This window comes from Rhizopus delemar, genomic scaffold (assembly GCF_000149305.1).
Source record: "Rhizopus delemar RA 99-880 supercont3.17 genomic scaffold, whole genome shotgun sequence".
In the NCBI taxonomy this organism is placed as follows: Eukaryota; Fungi; Mucoromycota; class Mucoromycetes; order Mucorales; family Rhizopodaceae; genus Rhizopus; species Rhizopus delemar.
This window is the reverse complement of record NW_027137843.1, coordinates 541,541-561,643: the sequence shown is the minus strand read 5'-3', so window position 1 is coordinate 561,643 and position 20,103 is coordinate 541,541. Positions and strand designations below refer to the sequence as shown.

Genomic DNA, 20,103 nt, shown 5'->3' with positions numbered 1-20,103 from the left:
TACTAAACATATTTTTAAAACTTATCAATAAAAGTCTTCTTTTTTGTTTATATTTGTACACTTCCGCTATTCTTTTTAATACAAATGGTTTAAATGAATAAAAATAAACCGTTTAAAGGCTTTGAACAATTTAAAGCTTGTCATAGTACTTGTCAAGACCAGGAATATCTTCAGTAAGACCCTTTCTCTTACGAACAGCACGGATGATGTCGTAAACCTTGTTACCTTCTTCACAAGGGTTACCAGACATGATTTGCCAGTGATCGAAAACGGCTTGAGGGAAGGCTTGACCAGAGGTGGCGGAACGAAGATCGGCGTTGAAACCAAAAGATTCGTTAACGGGCAAGTAGGCCTTGACGGTCATCATGGGAGTACCAGGCTTTTGTTCTTCAGAGAAGACTTGACCACGACGCTTGTTGAGACAAGAGTAGATACCACCGATAGCAGAGTCAGGACATTGGATTTCAACAAGGTAAACGGGTTCTTGGATACCAGGAGTGGCGGTAAGCACGGAAGCATAGACGACACGACGACAGGTAGGGATGATTTGTCCACCACCACGGTGAATGGCATCAGCGTGAAGAGTGACATCCAAAATGTTGAAACGACAACCACGGAGGTTTTCTTCAGCAACAGGACCTTCCTTGGTGGCCCATTGGAAGGCGGCAACACAAGAATCCTTGATTTCACCAAGGTATTGGACTTGCTTGGTGATATCAACCATGACGTTGGGACCAGTACCGTCGGGACCGAAACACCAAATTTTACGGGCTTCAGTAACATCCCATTCGTACTTGTCAGCAAGGACACGAGCACGAGTCTTGAAATCGTCCTTGGCAGAGATGGTACCAGCTTCGATTTCATCAGCAAGTTCTTCATTCAAAGGACAGGCACGCATGTAGATACGGTTGTGCTTGTTGGGAGACTTGGAAAGACAGTCAATGCTGGATTCAGCAGTGACAGTTTCACGGTATTGGACAACAGGGTCACCAGTCTTAAGAGGAACTTGGGCGTGGTCTTCTTCGAGATCCTTCAAACAGATTTCCAAGTGAAGTTCACCAGCACCGGCAACAATGTGTTCACCAGAATCGGAGGTGTAGGTCAAAACACAAGGATCGGACTTGGCAAGACGCTTAAGACCTTCAACAAGCTTGGGAAGATCGTTGGCGTTCTTAACTTCGACAGCAACTTGAACGACAGGAGAAACAGAGAATTTCATGACCTTCATGTTGTGAGCAACTTCAGAGGTAGTGATGGTACCAGACTTGACCAAGAATTGATCAACACCAACGAGACCAATGATGTTACCAGCAGGACAATCTTCGATGGCTTCAACGTTACGACCCATCATGAGAACAGTACGTTGAATGGACTTGACGGCAAGATCGTTCTTGCTACCGGGAACATAGTTGGGACCTTGAATACGGACCTTCATACCAGCACGGACGGTACCAGAGAAGACACGACCGAAAGCGTAGAAACGACCCTTATCGGAGGTAGGCACCATCTTGGAGACGTACAACATCAAGGGACCGTTGGGGTCAGTGTTACGGATACCGACGGAGCACTCATCATCAGCGGGACCTTCGTACAAGAGAGCGGCACGGTAAGCTTGAGAGGTGATAGGAGAGGGCAAGTGGATACAGATCATTTCCAAAAGAGCATCACCACAAGGCAAGAACTTACGCATAACAACCTTCAAGAGAGCCTTACCATCCAAATCCTTTTCGTCAGAGTTCAAGTTGATTTCCAACTTTTCCAAAAGAGTGGCGGTTTGTTCCTTCTTGAAGTTCATGATGGAGTCAAAGATACGGTAGATAGGATCCAAGACGAACATGTTGAAAGCACGTTCAAGGGGCTTGCCATCGGCATCTCTGTCCTTGGTGGTCCACTTCTTGGTCTTGGGGTTGAAGAAGTTGTTACCCCAGAGCTTGGTCATCATCTTTTCCTTGTCAACACCGAATTTCTTGGCATAACGGTTAGCGAATTGACGAAGAGTGAAACCCCAACCGTGAAGACCAGAAGCAAAAGCAACAGTACCCTTTTCGGGGTAGACTTGACAGTCACCGAGAGCTTCATCAACGTAGGTGGAGATGATGACGTTGACAGATTCAATGGTACGAGAGAAAGACTAAAAATAAATTAGTATCAAATGGCGCAGCAAAATACAAAAACACGTTACATTGTAAAGTTCTTCCTTGTCCAATTGAAGTTCAAGAAGAGCACGATCCATCTTGTTAAGACAGATAACAGGCTTGATACGTTCACCCAAAGCTTGACGCAAGACAGTCTCAGTTTGGACACAGACACCATCAATACAATCAACAACAACAAGGGCACCATCAGTAACACGAAGGGCAGCAGTAACTTCAGAAGAGAAATCGACGTGACCAGGAGAATCGATCAAGTTGATCAAGAAAGCTCTACCGTCAGTCTTTTGACCCTTGATTTCCTTGATGTCTTCTTCACCCATTTCGAAATACATGGAGATAGCGGTGGACTTGATAGTAATACCACGTTCAATTTCATCCTTACGGGTATCCATATAACGGGCTTCACCAGCACGACCAGAGGAGATAATACCGGCCTTGGAGACCAAAGAGTCAGACAAGGTGGATTTACCGTGATCGACGTGAGCAATAACGGACATGTTACGGACGTTGGTAACCTTGTCCATCAAGCGACGAATTTCATCAATAGTAAAATTCTATACATGAGCCAAGTTAAATTTTGTTCAATTACGTTATGCATGCGTAGTTCACTTACAACTATAAAATATCAAAAAAGCAAGCAAGTAAATAGAAAGATAGTGTGAATGTTAGTAATCCATCTATAATCCATCCATTCATTTCATAATTCAACGGTATTAAACGTACCCATTTTGAACTTCTAAGAGTTTTGGATTGATTAAAACAAATGGTTGTGTGGGAATGAAACTGGTTTATGAGGATACAAGATTTGCGCTTTGCTGCTGAGATTCAATTATTTATTTTTTGCTTTAATTTGTACTCATGCGCATATAATTGCATGATCACGATTAGTTTATATACAAAATATTTGATAGTTGAAAGAAAAGAAATAGATAATTAAGAAGAGAGTACATCATGGTTTCAGGTTGACCAATTTCTTTGAGAAATCAATACCATAAAGATAGGATGAAATCATCACAATAAATGCGCCAACAATAAATACACGCGAGGGCTGAAAGTTAAATAGATAAATACTAATAATACCCGACACAATAATCGATAAACTGGTCGCAAAACCTTTAAGGATATTATCTGCATATTTAACTACAATCGCAACCAATAGCCCGCCCAGTGCTTGATTTGCTACAACGACCCAAGTGAGCCAGTCGTAACCTTGCAATAACCCTCCTTCCCTAATAGATTGCATATCATACGCCAACATCCCAACTAGTGAAAAGAATGAACCTGATATCCCCAATTGAATATTTCGAACCCACATTGAAGTATCGGATGTTTTTAAAATCTTTTCAAAATAACATCCAGCAAATCCAGATGATATACAACTCGTAATGACCGCGATCAATCCAATCAGAGGATTTTGAGGTGCCATTGGAATGTCTTCATCCTTTAATTGCGCCGTGTTATTACCTGTTGAAGAGTTGCCTGACATACTTTGAGATTGTACAAGGGTCACGCCAATCATCAAAAGTAACAAAGCAAACCATTTGTCGCGACTTAAGCTTCTTCCCAACAAAACAACACTGAATAAGGCTGTTGACATGATCTTCATTTGATAGGTTACTTGAAATGTTGCTGCTTCAAGATTGCTTAGTGCAACATACAACAAATTATTTTGGAGTGCGTACAAGCCAGAAGGTATAAGCATTTTTAAAGTTTCTTTTGGTTTACCCAAGATTTCTCGTCTGACCATTAAACTGAACTTTCTCCATGAACCTTGCTGATGTCGCATTACAGCAAGGCATGCCACGATCTTTAGCACTTCAGCTAAAAACACAGCTGTAGATGCAATGTACATGATCTGTCCTGGTTTCTGTACAATTCGTGAATATCTCATCATAAGTACAAGTGTACTGTTTTGAACAACGAGGACGATTAGTGATAGCTGCTTTCTAGTTAAACCAAATAATACAGGTTGGGCTGTGACATGTGAGATGGGCCCATTCAGAATTTGTTTACATGTTCTTCTTGCATACCTTTCTTTATATTGTCTATGTTTGATGTCGGTAATATGCTTTTGGGCCCAAACTTCCGCCGTGATTGATGGTAAACGGACATACCGAATGCTTTCAAATAGGTAAGGGTAAATAAAAAAGGAAGGGAGAGACCTCAAGCCATTTGTTGCAATTGCTCAAGATTTTCCATTTGAAAATCAGACGTCCAGTAACAATTAATCGTGTTTTAACAAGAGGTTACATTCACAGGAACAAGAACTGAATTCCTATTACAATATATAAATGCTATTATCTGAAGGAAAAAGCAACATTATGTTTAATTTGTATATGTATTCTATTCTGTATTTAGCTAAATCACTAGCATATGAATGTCATTTATCATAAACACCGTTAGCACATGAGAAAAAGAGCAAATAGATTAGTACATGTGTGCTGATTCAAAAGTTAAAACAGTGACAATAATCCTAATAAAGCAACACCGAAAGATTTGTTTTTCATTAAAGTCTGATCACCCTTTGTAATGTATTGTTCAATCAATGTAATATTATATCATGAAGCTCTTACTGAAACAAAAACTCCAAGACCCTTCTCTTCTTCTTTTTTTTTCTTTTTCTAATAACTAATATACAGAAAAGAAGAAGTCAATCAGAGCTATTAGGATCTTATAAAGAAAGAGTCGAATAATTTGAATCAAATCTTTAGCTTTACATTATAATTCTTTACTTGATTACCAGTAATGCGATCATGAACACAACATCATACAATGTGCGCAAGTACAAATCTTATGGAGGAATTGTAGCATACTAAACCATATACGTTTAACAATAAGTGGTATAACAATGAGCATTGTATTAACTTACAAAGGCGATTACTTTTTTAAAACAAATTCATCCTTCAATCTTATTCAATTTATTCAAGGGTCTGTATATTCCCTGAAGCACAGTGGCAAAATAACGGTATTGAACGTGTTTTTCAAACTGATTATTTCCTGAAGGTAATAGGGCATTTATTGAACACAAACGTAAATAAAATTTGTTAATCTGTAACTAGAATGAAAAATAGACGTAGCATTTCTTCTGAAAAAGCAAATAATGCTTCTTCAAGAAGCGAGACACCAACAAAAAGCTCGTGCAAGTGCAAAATGTTCATCATAAACGTGAATGATTTTTATTCTAAATAAATGGTGTGATTTTTTTTTGGCTATCTACTGCTTTGAACACACTGTGTGCCTTTTTACATAAAAGGCAATGACTTTCTTTTTGATGATAAAACTCGTCTGAACACATAAATTGAGTTAAGAACAATGAAATGTAAATGTTTATTTTTTAGTTTAAACTGAAACAGTTGCAAAGTAAATATTATGCAAAACAGCCCTTTTCCCCTTTGTTGAATAACTCAAAAGTCTGTTGTTTTCAGTAAGACTATGTATATCGCTTTAGATGTCTTTGTTTGATCTATAAATCAATACATTCTGTAGACAATTTTGCTAACCGGCATTGGCGATTTTTTTATTTGTTTCAGTATATTGCATACCCTACACAACCATCCTTAAAATATTAAGTTTGTCATCTTTCAGTGGATACTTTCTTCTTGACCTAACAGTAAACAAACGATTATTGTACTTTATCATGTATTTCTTTTATTTCCAAACAGTTTTTTAGTTGTTCAAGTCAAGATAACTTAAGATTTATAAGAAAAAATGAATATTGAATGCTTTTAGTTGTAGACAGCGTTGATTTTGCATAGAATTAGATAGGATTGAAAAGCCGGATTTTAAAATATAAATGTTTAACAATGTCAAAATAAAAAATCATGGGCTAATAAATAAAAATAAAATGTACGCCGTATCTATGAAAAGGGAGTACAAATAAATAAATTCTGTCTCGGCAATTTAGTTTTCGCCCATTAACCAAATTAAATTTATTCAAGACTCAAACCCTCTGTACTCATACAGAACCCGCATCAGGAACTAGTATATTATTTTGTATCTTAAAAAACTGAGACACCAAAAACCAATTTTCATGCCTTTTTCTTTAAAAATCAAACCAAATGGCAGTTTGCATCAACATGTGTGTAACTGCATTATTTTTCCATTTGGACCGCAGCACTGAATATACTTTCTCTTATTCCTTTTCCCCTTCCCCCCCCCTTTTTTTAGGCAAATATAGGATCACTGTCATCTAGAGTACAACTGCAATAAAGTGTTTTGATAAAAAAAAAAGAGAGAAAGCAAAAAGTGATACAGTTTTGTAGCACACAAACAAGTTCCCAGCATTAATTTCTGGTTTCTTTTTTTTTTTACTTCAAAACTGTGTATTGTTTCAAATCCTGTTTCCCTTTTTTTTTTTTTTCTAAAGGACATGACAGAAAACAATTTAAAAAGAAAAGGGTAATCATTAGGATGTTCTCTCCTGTCTTTTAAATAAAAGTTACAATCATACTTGACATTTGTTACATAATGGAAGACATATCGTGACAATAGTGTGGTATGTATCACCTAAAGTAGCTTTGAAGGAACACTTCATCCGAATTTTTAATAAACAGAAAAAAATGATGCGTACGACGATCTTTTTTATGTACAATTAATATGATAAAGAAATAGTGTATTGCTTTCTTTAAAACACTGGTTTCGGTTCTATTGCCCCTTCATTCTTTTGCTCGCTTTTTTGTTTGTTAGATGAATATCATGGGCCTGTTCGGCTTATGTGTCTCCGTATTGTTCAACATGAAAAATGTGTAAATGTAGCACACATAGTACTTAATAGGAATAAACGGTTCAGCTAAACTTAAAACTCCTTTTTAGAACAGCAAACAAATAAGATGTTATTTTAATTGACTGACTTATTCACTTCTTTCTCCTTTTTATATTTAATTCATAATACAAATGACTATCCCAACAAAGTCATTCACACACATACTCACTACTACAAAAAGAGCAGTTTCTAAATTAAATAGTCGAATATTTACAAATCAACGTCATCAACTGAATAAATCAAACATAAAACGATTATTGCAAGATAACAATGATATTTGTGCACAGGAACTTTTTGAAATGGGAGAAAAGCATTTATACGGTCGCGATGGAAAAGCATTAGATCAAAGCTTTGCCACTTTTTGTTTTGAAAAAGCTTCATCGTTAAACCATTCTGGAGCACAAGCAGTGCTTGGATTTTGTTATGAGTTTGGTTTAGGTATCTCCATCAATTTTCAACAAGCCGAGAAATACTATATTATGTCTATCAAAACTGCTTTAACTTCAGACGATGCAACAGATGAGAAAATAGACAGCATTGAACTCGATGACGCAACGCTGATGGCTGTGACCAGACTGGCTTTTTTACGTAAATACGGTCGTCCTGGTGTTCAGATGAATCGAATCGAGGCTGAATATTGGGAATCCAAATTAAACGCTCGTGGCTGTGATGCCATCAACTGGATACGACGTGCAGCTGAAGAAAACAATTGTTCGTCTGGTCAGTATTGTTTGGGCACTTGCTATTATGACGGCATTGGTGTTTCAAAAAATGAACATGAAGCATTCAGGTGGTACAAACGAAGTGCAAAACAAGGCAACTGTCGAGGACAAAGTATTCTCGGTTACTGCTACGGTGAAGGTTACGGCGTTGAAAAAAATGAAACAGTGGCTGTGGAATGGTATCGACTTGCTGCGACACAAGGCGAGTCTGTTGCTGCTTATAATATTGGATATTGCTATGAAGACGGAATCGGAGTGGTAAAGAATCCAGGAAAGGCTGTCAGCTGGTATAAGCTTGCTGCTGATCAAGGCAATGCATTCGCTCAAAACTCCTTAGGATATTGCTATGAAGATGGTATCGGAATAAAGCAAGATAAAGCCATGGCTGCATTTTGGTATCGTCGATCTGCAGAGCAAGGTTACATATGGGCTCAGTGTAACCTTGGCTACTGTTATCAAAATGGTATCGGCATTGACAAAGATGTTGTTCAAGGTGCATATTGGTACTCTCAGGCAGCTACACAAGGTCACGCACGCGCCCAACATAATCTTGGCTTCTGTTATCAAAACGGAATTGGGGTTACCAAAGATTTAAAGATGGCCATCTTTTGGTACAAAAAAGCTGCAGAACAGGGAAATATCTTTGCTTACCACTCGCTTGGTTATTGCTATCAAAATGGTCTCGGCGTCACTGCTGACCAACGTGAGTCTTTCTTTTGGTACAAGCGTAGTGCTGAAAGTAATCATGCGCCTGCTCAATTGTCCTTAGGCTTCTGCTATCGTAATGGTATAGGCGTTGAAAAGAATGAGAAAGAAGCAGTCAAGTGGTTCCGTCTGTCTGCAACTCAAGACAATGCTTTAGCTCAAAACTCTCTTGGATTCTGCTACGAAGAAGGCATTGGCATTGACAAAGATCCCAAAATGGCCGTATATTGGTATATGAGAGCTGCCAAGCAAAACAATCCTTGGGCCCAATGTAATCTAGGATTTTGTTATGCTAATGGTATTGGTGTACCTGGAAACCAAGCAAAAGCTGTCTACTGGTATCATAAAGCGGCCCAACAAAATCATGCAAGAGCACAAGACAAACTTGGAGTACATCTACAAGCTGGTACTGGATGTCGTCAAAACCTAGCCTTGGCTGTGCGCTATTTCCGTCTAGCGGCTCAACAGGGCCAGGTAGCAGCACAGTATCATTTGGCTATGTGCTATGAAAAAGGACTGGGAGTTGAGAGGAATTTGCATGAAGCACTAAAATGGTTTGAATCTGCATCCTTGGTAAGCTTCATCAGTAGTCGTGTTCAAACTTTCGTTTTTAACCACATTATATGTAGGCTGGTTGTAGAAATTCATATCAACACCTTATCCAACTTTTACTTCGCTATTGCCTTGAAAACACGTCTGCTCTTCAAAGAGCAAATGACAACACCTTGCCATCCAGCTGGTCTGATAAAAATGATTTCTTGCTATACTGGGTCTCAGGCTATGCTGCTCCAGCTGCTTAAAGAAAAAAAAGTAATCTATTTATGCATACTGTTAATATTTCATTCATACCTTTCTATTATTCATACTGCCCTGTTCATACAATTTGTAACTAATTTATTCATTCAAATCAAAATGATAATAAAATGCGCTCTATTGCTGAAAAGTCACGCTTTAAAAAAGGCTAGATAATTCCCTCTCAACTAAAATTATATGCTTTGTCGTATTTTTGTATAAAGATAAATAAAAAAACAAATGGCTTTGTTCGTTCCTCTCATTGTTGGTCTCCCTATCGGTTATTTTACTTGGGCTAAAGTATTTGATTTTGCAGACAATAAAATCACAAGTACGATTTATAAAAAAAATGAAGGTAAAATGAAAGTAATGCTGCCATTTTCTGTTCTTATTAAAAAATAAAATGCTCTAGATTCCATTCAACATCCTAATTCAAAGTTAGGAGCCACCTTGGGTACAGTAGCCTCTGTTGGTATTCTCAGTAAAACTTTGTTTACAGCTCATACAAGGCACAGATTCTTTTTTGCAAAATCGCCAGCCAATTCAAACATAAAAATTGAAACATTAAAATTAGGCCTGGAGCTTCTTTTTAGATCTGGCGTTGTGTTTTATGGTGGTGCAGTAGGCGGCGCTTTAGCAGGAAGAATAGGTGACATGAGTAAAAGAAAAGAGTAAACAAGCACTTTCTACATGTAATGGTTGTATAGAAATAAACATGAAAAAGATTTGTCCACTCCTCATATTTCATATTCCGACGTTATTTCGAATTTAAGGTCTTGCTGGCATTTCATGTTTAGGCTCCCTCCTTTAATAACTTGCAACGTGTATGTATCTAAACAATTAAAATGGACTGGAACCTCAGTTTACGTATACAACGGAAGATGGATGCATGATATTGGATGGATGGAAAAAGAATGAGAGAAATAGATGGATATATTTTGTGCGTTTGAGCATCAGAAATGTCAGCCATTTACAGAATCTAGCACCATTTCCGATTCTGTATACGTAGCTTTGGGGAGAGAAACAGTCAATTAATGGACCTTATTGTAAACATGTTTCACTAACTTATTAAAAACAGTTTGTCAACATGGCTTCCAAGATTGTTAAACCTGCTGGTGCTCAACCCGATGAACTCGAACTCTCCGTCGCTCAAGCTCTTTTAGACTTGGAGTCTTCCGTCGCTGATTTGAAGAAGGAATTGCGTCCTCTTCAAATTTCTTCTGCCAAGGAGGTCAGTATGAATGATATGAAGAGAGAAAAAGAGACTAACATGTAAAAACAGGTTGAACTTGGTGCTGGTAAGAAGGCTATTGTCATCTTTGTCCCTGTTCCTTCTCAAAGAGCTTTCCAAAAGATCCAAGCTAGACTTACTCGTGAGCTCGAAAAGAAGTTCTCTGACCGTCACGTTGTCTTTGTCGCTCAACGTCGTATCTTGCCTGTTCCCACCCGCCGTACCAATGGTAAGCAACCTCGTCCCAGAAGCCGTACTTTGACTGCTGTTCACTCTGCTATCTTGGACGACATGGTCTACCCTACCGAAATTGTTGGTAAGAGACTTCGTCAAAAGGTTGATGGTTCCAAGACCCTCAAGGTCTACCTTGACAGCAAGGATGCCACTTCTCTTGAATACAAGCTTGACACTTTCTCTTCTGTCTACAAGAAGCTTACTGGCAAAGATGTCGTTTTTGAATTCCCTGCCGCCGTTGATGCTTTCTAAATAAAATAATTTGCATGCACGCATTGTAAACAGGCATACAATATGCAAGATTTTATGTGTAACAATTGGTGAGTAATATACATTGTATTGTTTCGCTTAAACATGCACTTTTTTCAGAAACCATTCAACAAACTTTTGAAAAATTCGCTGAATTTCAAACACACTATTAGCAACTTTCTTGAGCGACTCTGCTAAAAAAAATAAAAATCAGTTTGGCCATAGTAGCATATTCTTTAAAAGTGCTTAGCTATACGACATGAGCATCTTTGTATACGATGATGGCTTTGTAAACTTAGTAGGAGAGAATGGAAAAGAAGCAGCAATTATCGAAATGGAGGTTGATTTTGAAGCTTATCCACTAGATTGCATTACAAATCATACGATTAATACATTGACTTAAAGCTCCTTAAGAAACAAATTGTGAAAATATAAGAAAAAGCTGAATGTGCTGGCCAGCTACTAGTCGGGACTTCTTTGACAAAGAAATGGAAGACGTGCTTACAGAAAATATTTAGACCAGAAAATAGAGTGTTTCATTGAGCTAATTTGTAAAAAAGGTCGGAAAGTAGCTGAAGCTGCAAGGAAGCTAGATATAACTATATGAACTGTTCAAGGCTAGTACGATAAAGATAAAAAAGATCTATAAGATATTGTTCAATGAAAGTTTGCTTGAAAAACTACCAGATTTAGGATAAGGAGTATAGGTTATTTTTAGTTAATGATATTGGTGGAAAGTCATCATTGGCGTTAGATCAAATAACGGATGTGTAGGCAGCCTAACTTATGGGCTTGAGGATGTTCAAGGTTTTATACAATTTTATGAAGTGAAATGCAGGATCGGCTTGAAGAAGGCGCACGTTCGTTCAGTGGAAAGAAACTCATCTGGAAATATTGAAAGAAGATTTGAGTGAGTAAAAAGATGGAGAGAGACCAACATGGATTATTTCAGTAAGTACGTATCTATCGACGAGACTGCTTTCCGTATCAATATGAAAAAGGACTGTAGCCTGGCCTAAGATAGGAAGTCAAGCTAAAGCGATTGTGCCTAAGACAGGAATAAGGATTACAATCATTTTTGGAGCAGTTTCTCCTTATGATGTTGTTAATGAGGTATTGAGAAGGCTAAGAGCCGTTAGTCAAAATAAGAAGAGAAAGGCAGGAGGCGCCAAGGCCGTAGCCAATTCTAAGATAATGACAGCAATGTTACTTGCTACTACTTAATAAATAACAATAGAAGTTCTCACATGATATTTAGGATGGAATTTAACTGCTTTAGAATAGGTTTTGTGGTTTATGTTTTTACAAGTTTAAATACATTCAATGTTTCGGCAGTCTCTACACCTGTTTTTTTTTTATCTTCATACCTGCCCCTTTCAAAAAAGTTCTTTTACATTTATTATCTTCTCTTAAATAGGTTCGTATAGTACAATCATGATTATATGATTTTACTTGACTATATTAATTAAAAGACATGTGCATCCCTTGTTACTTTTCTCTTACTGCTCCAACTCAGTTTACCATAGTTTAGACATAAAGAAGTATTACACAAGAACATTATAAACTTAAGGATTCAAAACGAGAAGCATTCAGACAGCTCAAGTCAAGTTTATTAAGCACAGGTTTTATTGTTTATTACGGATTGAAAACTATATATATTACCAAATGTCATAATCAGAAAGCCTTAGATTACGTGATGTAACAATAAATATTTAAACAAAAAAGATTACCATTCAAAACCATTTAATCAATAGGATCGATCTTCGACAAATTCTTCAGAATATATTCAATATGATTGCTGGTGAATGAGGCACCTATAGTAGAAACTAATAAACCTAATAAGACCTTTCATGTCCCTTGGATTGAGATTTATCATGGATTAAAATAGCACTTTTGATTAGCTAACTACATTAAATGGCCAGTAAAGTTGATGTTATATACCTCAGTTGACTTACTATTGAAATATTCTACTATTATTATTTCTAAGAATGTGAAGTGTGTAACAAGTATGCAGTTAAGTTTTTGTAGGTAAAAGCTTTATCTTTTGTAATGGTCAATCTCCGCAAATTATTCAGAGTTCTCTAAGCTATACTTAGAATATCATCAAAAGAGGCCATGTTTGCATTACAGAGCTCGTCAACATCATGTTTTTTAGCACATTTATGAAGGCCACACTGAGAAGAGCCTTACATTGGTTGCTTGGCATAAATTATTTCTTATTAAGCTTTGCACAAGTAAGGTGCAATTGTAGCACATAATCAATAGTATTAATCAAAATTTTTGTCTTTAAATAAGAGTACATGCTGATGGATACATCAACGATTTTCAATTCAATGAGCTTGAATGTGATTCTTTTTTTTCCTTCGGCATTCACAAGCATGGCTGCATTGGATCATTAAAATTAGGTCTATTTTATGATCCAGAGCACGTGACCTTTTATCTTATTATTTAAAGCTAAGCTCCTTTGTCTTTTTTTTTTCCTCATTGTATAAAATTTATATAGCAATGTTTCATCCAACAAGAGGAGGTGAGTTTTTAAATTAATAATAAGCATTTTTAAACTTAACTTCATTAAATAAAAGGTACCCGAGGAGGAAAAGATCAAGTAAATATACAAACAGCTTAGTAAAAGAAAGATTAATAGTTAACTTTTCATTTTTAGTTCAGCTGGGAAGATGTAAAGCAAGATAAACATCGTGAAAATTACCTTGGTCACTCCCTCATGGCTCCAGTTGGACGCTGGCAAAAAGGAAAAGATCTTCAATGGTACACTAAACAGAATTCTGAAGAAAAAGCAAAGGCTAATAAGTCTGAATTGGCAAAGATTAAGGAAGCAGAAGCAGAAGCCATGGCGATTGCACTGTAAGAAAGTAAATCTGCACATTGACTGTTGAACTAAATCTTCTTTGCAATAGCGGTGTTCGTAAAAAGAAAACGCTTGAGAGTAAAGTAACAGAAGAAGAATTAAAACATGCATTAAACAAAGATGATGATGATTCTGAAGACGATCAGTTAAAAACTGTGGATTCTTCTGAAAAAGGTCTTGGTTACGGAAGGTTTGTATTTTATAATCTAGTATATATTTTATGTTTGACACTTTTATTTAATAGATCAAGCCGATTCGCTTTACCAACTACAGCCAGTTATGTTGAAGTTATGAATGCTGAAAATAGATCATTGATGGAACAGTCTTATGCCAAAAAACTATCAGCAGAAACAGAGAGAGGGTATGAAAATAATAGTAAAGACGAAGAATATCATAAAAAGAAGAAAAAATCCAAGAAGCATCATAAACACAAGAGCGATAAAAAGAGACATAATCATAGTGACGATAGCGAAGATGATTATAAAAAAGCACATCGCCATCGTCGTGATCGCAGAAGTCCGAACCCATCAAAGGAAGATGATTATAAAAGCCGAAGACAAGACGAAGACGAGTCATATTCACGAAGCAGGCGGGATAGAGAGGATAGAATCCGCCATAGCCATCATTACGAAAGAAATAGAGAGAGACGATCTCGTTCACCTTATGACAGAAAAGATAGATACCGTGACCGCGATTATTCATCTAGAACCAAAAGGAGGGCATCAAGATCAGAAGAACGATCTTTATCACCTTATAGTAAAAGAGCGAGAATATAAGCTCATGTCTATTTTTCCTTGAATAAATTGCTACAATAGCTATAAATATATGTAATTGCTCTTAAGCCATTAAGCAAAATACTAAGAGGGAAAGTGAATCATAATAAGTTGATGTACGAGTTGTCTGTTTTATAACGATATCAACAGCTGAAATACTATAAGTTTGTATAAGCTTTAGTATGCCACATATTTGATTCAGATTCAATTTCAGATTATCTCTGCCTTTTCTTTTTTAAAAAGCCACAGCAAAGAATCCTTTTTTCTACTGTTAGAAAAATGTCAAATAACCAAATGAAGGATAGCAACAGTGACGTTTCTGAACTTGACCCAAAGGAATTGAGTGAGGTTGTATTAGACCAATATGCGGTTCAGCTTGGTTATGCCGAGGATCCTGAAGCACCTTTGACCGCTGATTCTTTCCCTAGTAAATCAGGTGGACGACCAGTACTGTATTATAAATCTGTTGTAAAAATATGCCATTACTTATTTATTATCGTAGATCTGGTTAAATCCGGAACATGTTTTATCTATGGAAAAAGTTACTTGTGGTAATTGTGAACAACCTATGGTTTTGTTATTACAGGTTAGAAAAAAAAAATGAAAAATAAGTCAATGTAACTTACTCAAATTTTCTTAGCTGTATACACCAGAAGATCATCCCCCAGAAGCTTTCCATAGAACTATCTACGTGTTCTGTTGTAAGAATGGCGGTTGTGTTAAACAAGATTGGATGAAAAGGTATATAAAGACTTAGATGCCTATAGCTGCCTTTCTGCTAACCATAAAAACAATAGCTTTAAGGCATACAGAACCCAGTTGCCTCGTGATAACCCTTACTATCCACCTCCTACAGAATCTGACGACGAAGAATCAGCAAATGATACACAACAACAATTTACACCTAAGCAATTTAAGGCCCCTTCATTGTGTGTTGTCTGTGGAATAGCCGGAACAAAAGTATGCGGCAAATGTGGTTCAGCTGCTTATTGTTCTCGAGAGCATCAAATGGCTGACTGGAATATGTGTAGGCATAAAGAATTCTGCGGCAAATCTATAAGTGCTGAAGATCAAACCACAATCGATAATCTTCGCTTATCCCGTGTGTTTACAGAAAAAGAGATTGTTAGTGAACCTGAAGGAAAGGGCGTTGACGGAGAAGAAGAGGAGAGTCAAGAGGCATTCTTCAAGGAAAACAACCCTGATGAAAAACCCGATTCAAGAGCACTTGTACTTGCAGGTGATGAGGCAGAAGAGGATACAAAGGTTGAAGTAGATGATACATTTTTGCAGTTTCAATTGAGAATTCAATTATATCCCGATCAGGTTGTGCGATATGATCGCGTTGAATACGATATGCCTGAACGTGAGCCTTTGTGGGTACAAGCAAATTACAGACCGGAATCTATACCCGCATGTGATCGCTGTGGTGGTCCTCGTACTTTTGAATTCCAAATTCTTTCTACATTACTCAACTATATCGGTGTGAACCACATTGCCAGCGATTCATTAGATTGGGGATCACTTTATATTTACAGCTGTAAGGCAAACTGCTCTGTAGGTGACGATGCGTATGCTGAAGAAATTGTTTGGAAGCAAGACTTTTCTTCTGATGGTGTTCAATTAGGCCCTAAAGAGGCTGAGTTATTACGTCGACGTCAAAAAAGAGCTCAACAATAATTTTCTTTACTATTCTTGACTATTGTACTTTTTCATTAATCATTTTTAGACTACACTATAAATGCATGTATATTTGAAACATTTTTTGAAGCCTTTGTTGAAACAATTCCTCTATTTTTATTGATTGCCCATTCTATAAATATATCTGAAAGATTGATTTTGACATCATAATTCTAATTTCACGTAATATGTGCACAGCTGAACTTTGTCCCATACCAAAATATAAAGCAGGCAAAATGATTGTAGTAATGATTACAATTATACACATTTATTAGAAATACACTTTAATTTTTTTTTACTAAACAGTCTCTTTCTTGAACCCTAGCCGGGAAGCTAAGTGAACAATTTTGTTATTCCAAAAAATAGAAGAGTCAGGAGAGTTTAATACTGTTTGATATTCTTCAAAAACATTCTTTGCAGCATCTATTTTGTTGTTCTTTAACATTGTATCTAAAACTGCGTAATAGGTTCGTACGAGCAAAACAAATGGCTTGTCTGATTGTGAATCTCTTCGGAAGGGCGAATACCACAATTCCTCAACGGTTTCACAGTCATCCATAGCATGAGCTGACCAAATCATCGTATCAAACGTGTAAGCAACCGGTCGTAACCGTTCCTCGCGTACCATATCCTTGAAGGTCATCTTGGCTAGCGGGTACCAAGTCTTATCAGCAGATAACCCAGTGATCAAAGTATCATAGTGAGGACGATGAAGGAGTTTTTGAGGCAGGCAATCATTCCACAGGGTCCAAGCCGCACCAAGATTCTTCATGCGCACATGAGCCGACAGTAGAACAAACACAGCATGTGAGTCAAGCCATTGTCTTTCCTTCAATTCATTATAGATACTATTAAGTTTGGCTGTATGGCCCTCTAGTCTTTTCGGCAGGTCAGATTCTTGTCCTAGATACCATTCGGCTGACTCCATTTTCGACGCAGCATCTATGCCATAGGCGTTTGCCAAAAGTGTCAGAGAAGCAGCGTCCATTGGGATACCAGCTTTCTCAATACTTTCTAATAATTCAATCGCCCTCTTCCCTCTATCTCGTGACGGGTACTTTAGAAATGCCTCGGCGAGGATAGTGTAAATGACGAGGTCTGCAGTTATATTTTTGTCCAACATTTCTCTGAATAGACTATGTGCCTTTTGATATTCAGCTGATTCCACATAGGCCTTGATGAGTGGTGCGTAGTTAATGGCGTTAGGTATCATATTATAAGGTGGCAAGGACATGCTTTTTAGAATGTCTTGTGCTTTATCTAGCTTTCCAGTAAGAGTGTAACCGTAAATTAAGTGTGAAAAGATAAATGTGTTGGGTTTAATGCCAGCATCTATCATGGATTTGTATATTGATTCTGCCTTGACCATGTTACCCTGATAAGAGGCATTGCGAACTCCAAGAGCAAATGTTATGATATCGGGTCGAATGTTTGAAGTGTCTAAGCTTTTTATGATTGAATCTAGTGTCATATTGTATTTTTCGCAGTTCGCTTTATAGAATCGACCACTTGCTTGCAAGAGTGTGTTATAAGTTCGTGTGGTTGGGGCTGGGTTCATCCCGTTGTCGTTGGCAGTATAGAAATGTTGATCGAGCGAATCTAAAAAGCTCTCAAAACTGGTATCTAAGCTTTCTCTGTTATGAGCTGCTTGCTTTGAGAGTAATGTGTTCTGTGAGACGGTATCTAGAGTAGCACCTGCAGCAAGCATGGAATTTAAGTGAGGGGTAATTAGATGTGCATGCTCACTGTATTTGATTGAAGATGCTAACAATATATTATAAATGTAGTTGTTGGTTGGAATTCCCTTCCTTTGCATTACGTCAAAGTATTTCAAACTTTCTTCGATTTCTCCTCGGCTAGCATAATACAGGATGAAACTACCGTAGGTGACTGTATCAGGATCAAGTTTCATGGAAACCATAGTATCATATATCTGAAATGCTTGATCCGTATTTGCGTTTGATAAATAGTATTTTATCAGAATATTGAATGTGTATGTATCTGGTGAAATTTTTATTTGTGAGATATCATCGTCAGTCTGAACTGCTGTAGTATTCTTGCCACATCCACAGTTCCCACAACCAGTCTTTTTTTCGGGAAGTGCCAGCATTCCCATAATCTTCTCTATATTGTCTATATCGTTGGCAGCAGTATAGCACTTAAGTAAAGTGTTCACCATTTCGGTATCCAGCTTGTGTCCTAGTTGAATCGTTATTTTGTGCAAATCAGAGATAGACTGAACAATAGCCTTCATATCCTCTGTTTCGTTCATTCGTGCATGATAATTCACCTGCTCCGACAGACCATCAATTACGCTTTTAAAGGTTCTCATATTGGGAGTGATCCCAGAAGCAATCAATCTCTCCATCCACACATTGGCAATATGTTTATCAGCCAATGTTCTACATCCCTTTAAAAATCCATTCAACAAAATATTGTAAGTTGTTCTATTAGGTGTTATCATTTTTAAACAAATCTTCTCTGCACCCTGTAAATCCTGTAATTTTATCTTGGCGGCCAGCAGCAAGTTGTACGATGTTGTGTTGGGTGACAGACCTTTCCGAGACATTTCTTGCACAAGTGTCTCCATTTTTGAAAAATAGCGTTTTTTCACCCCATCGCTTTCCCACCGAAAGCGACGTACATAGACAGCAAGTAATTCATTGTAAGCATCAAGTGATGGACCGTCTTGGCAGTGCTGAGATAGGTTTCGAAACATGGATTCAGCTCTCCTAACTTGATTCAATTTGCCACATAATTCGATTAGCATGCAAAATTCGCGTGTGTCCCAAAAATGTTTTTCTTTGACAAGCCCCACGAGCGTCTCTAGCCTCGAAGTATATAGGCTTTCAAGCTTTCTGAAATTAAGTGCTAGTCGAGAATGATGGGTATGTACGTCTGAATAGAGTGATTCTAACAATAATTGTGCTGTGGATCGAGGGATTGAATGTTGAGAAAGTGGTAGTATGGACTTATCAAACAATTTCCAAGCTTTAGTTGTATCTCCCAAGGAAAGATAGGAGTGAATCGACAGAAGAATCGGTGAGTCAACCTGACTATTGATTTTTGAAGTAACGTGAATGGGGATCTTCCTTTTAGAGGCTGTTTTCTGCTGTTGAAGAAAGGAATGATCGATTTCAGATAAGTAGCTTTGAATAATCTCTAAAGATTCCCCTAATATTCAAGTATGTTATTAAAAGTGTATCTTTTTCTTCTTCGGTCTATTACCTTTTTTGGTTCCTGTTGTTAAATGGGCTGCTGATCTTGTTTGACAACTGTGAGTCAATGAAGCCGATCTTGGTTGTTGTAAAAGGTGGTGACCAATGCATTGCCTCACACCTGAATGCAGCTGTCGACATTGCAAACGGACCATGTGTAAAGCAAAAAGATTTTTTTTATGTAAAAAATTAGAATAATCAATTGTAGGTAGGACCCCCAGCCTCTCGACCTGGGATTTAAAAAAAATAACATCCTGTTTTAGGTCAGCTTAAAGATCATGATTGTGACGTTATTTTTTAAAAATAGGGGAATCAGGAAAGAGTTTGATAAGATATAAACTTATTTAGTCAACAAAACATTTCTTATTGTAAATCTATCTAAAAAAAGACGTCAAAAAGTGAAAACCCACTTTATATAATTAATGGATGTTTCGGTCGCAAACGCTTGAATAATGGTTCAGGTGTAAATCTTTGAAAATTACTGTTTTAAATGCTTATTAAGTTCTTCTTATATACACATTTATAACAATTTATACTCACGAGAGATAACTAAGGGATAATGACAGAAATAAGATCATTACATTATGATACAGGGCAGCCAGGAATATAAAATTTCTAGCAAAGTACAGACGATATGGTGTGACACCACACTTCTCATGGTTTTAGTTATAAAAGACGATGCTTACTGAAAAATACCAGTGCATCTCTATTAGAAAGA

At 37.2% G+C, this 20,103-nt stretch overlaps 8 protein-coding genes across 8 annotated transcripts; 5 read left to right on the top strand and 3 right to left on the bottom strand.

Annotated features, from left to right (window-relative positions):
* Window positions 1-130: 130 nt before the first annotated feature.
* Window positions 131-2,880, bottom strand: RO3G_15791 (elongation factor 2; the record flags this gene model as incomplete). The annotated part of the gene is made up of 4 exons (XM_067670375.1): window positions 131-2,131; window positions 2,183-2,707; window positions 2,767-2,768; window positions 2,877-2,880. 4 exons carry the CDS (start codon window positions 2,878-2,880, stop codon window positions 131-133), a joined length of 2,532 nt encoding a protein of 843 aa, XP_067526476.1.
* Window positions 2,881-3,102: 222 nt separating this feature from the next.
* Window positions 3,103-4,005, bottom strand: RO3G_15790 (uncharacterized protein; the record flags this gene model as incomplete). The annotated part of the gene is made up of 1 exon (XM_067670374.1): window positions 3,103-4,005. The coding sequence occupies one exon, from the start codon at window positions 4,003-4,005 to the stop codon at window positions 3,103-3,105; it is 903 nt and encodes a 300-aa protein (XP_067526475.1).
* A 3,209-nt stretch (window positions 4,006-7,214) lies between these two features.
* RO3G_15789 (uncharacterized protein) lies at window positions 7,215-9,142 on the top strand (the record flags this gene model as incomplete). Its single annotated transcript, XM_067670373.1, has 2 exons — window positions 7,215-8,915; window positions 8,972-9,142. The coding sequence occupies 2 exons, from the start codon at window positions 7,215-7,217 to the stop codon at window positions 9,140-9,142; spliced, it is 1,872 nt and encodes a 623-aa protein (XP_067526474.1).
* A 232-nt stretch (window positions 9,143-9,374) lies between these two features.
* RO3G_15788 (uncharacterized protein) lies at window positions 9,375-9,809 on the top strand (the record flags this gene model as incomplete). The annotated part of the gene is made up of 2 exons (XM_067670372.1): window positions 9,375-9,489; window positions 9,547-9,809. The coding sequence occupies 2 exons, from the start codon at window positions 9,375-9,377 to the stop codon at window positions 9,807-9,809; spliced, it is 378 nt and encodes a 125-aa protein (XP_067526473.1).
* Window positions 9,810-10,221: 412 nt separating this feature from the next.
* RO3G_15787 (40S ribosomal protein eS7) lies at window positions 10,222-10,851 on the top strand (the record flags this gene model as incomplete). The annotated part of the gene is made up of 2 exons (XM_067670371.1): window positions 10,222-10,365; window positions 10,417-10,851. The coding sequence occupies 2 exons, from the start codon at window positions 10,222-10,224 to the stop codon at window positions 10,849-10,851; spliced, it is 579 nt and encodes a 192-aa protein (XP_067526472.1).
* Window positions 10,852-11,786: 935 nt separating this feature from the next.
* On the top strand, window positions 11,787-12,072 carry RO3G_15786 (uncharacterized protein; the record flags this gene model as incomplete). Its single annotated transcript, XM_067670370.1, has 2 exons — window positions 11,787-11,799; window positions 11,933-12,072. 2 exons carry the CDS (start codon window positions 11,787-11,789, stop codon window positions 12,070-12,072), a joined length of 153 nt encoding a protein of 50 aa, XP_067526471.1.
* Window positions 12,073-13,353: 1,281 nt separating this feature from the next.
* RO3G_15785 (uncharacterized protein) lies at window positions 13,354-16,167 on the top strand (the record flags this gene model as incomplete). Its single annotated transcript, XM_067670369.1, has 8 exons — window positions 13,354-13,375; window positions 13,431-13,453; window positions 13,511-13,710; window positions 13,764-13,904; window positions 13,959-14,470; window positions 14,663-14,955; window positions 15,128-15,228; window positions 15,285-16,167. 8 exons carry the CDS (start codon window positions 13,354-13,356, stop codon window positions 16,165-16,167), a joined length of 2,175 nt encoding a protein of 724 aa, XP_067526470.1.
* A 321-nt stretch (window positions 16,168-16,488) lies between these two features.
* On the bottom strand, window positions 16,489-18,757 carry RO3G_15784 (uncharacterized protein; the record flags this gene model as incomplete). The annotated part of the gene is made up of 3 exons (XM_067670368.1): window positions 16,489-16,500; window positions 16,643-17,499; window positions 17,542-18,757. 3 exons carry the CDS (start codon window positions 18,755-18,757, stop codon window positions 16,489-16,491), a joined length of 2,085 nt encoding a protein of 694 aa, XP_067526469.1.
* Between the last annotated feature and the right edge of the window lie 1,346 nt (window positions 18,758-20,103).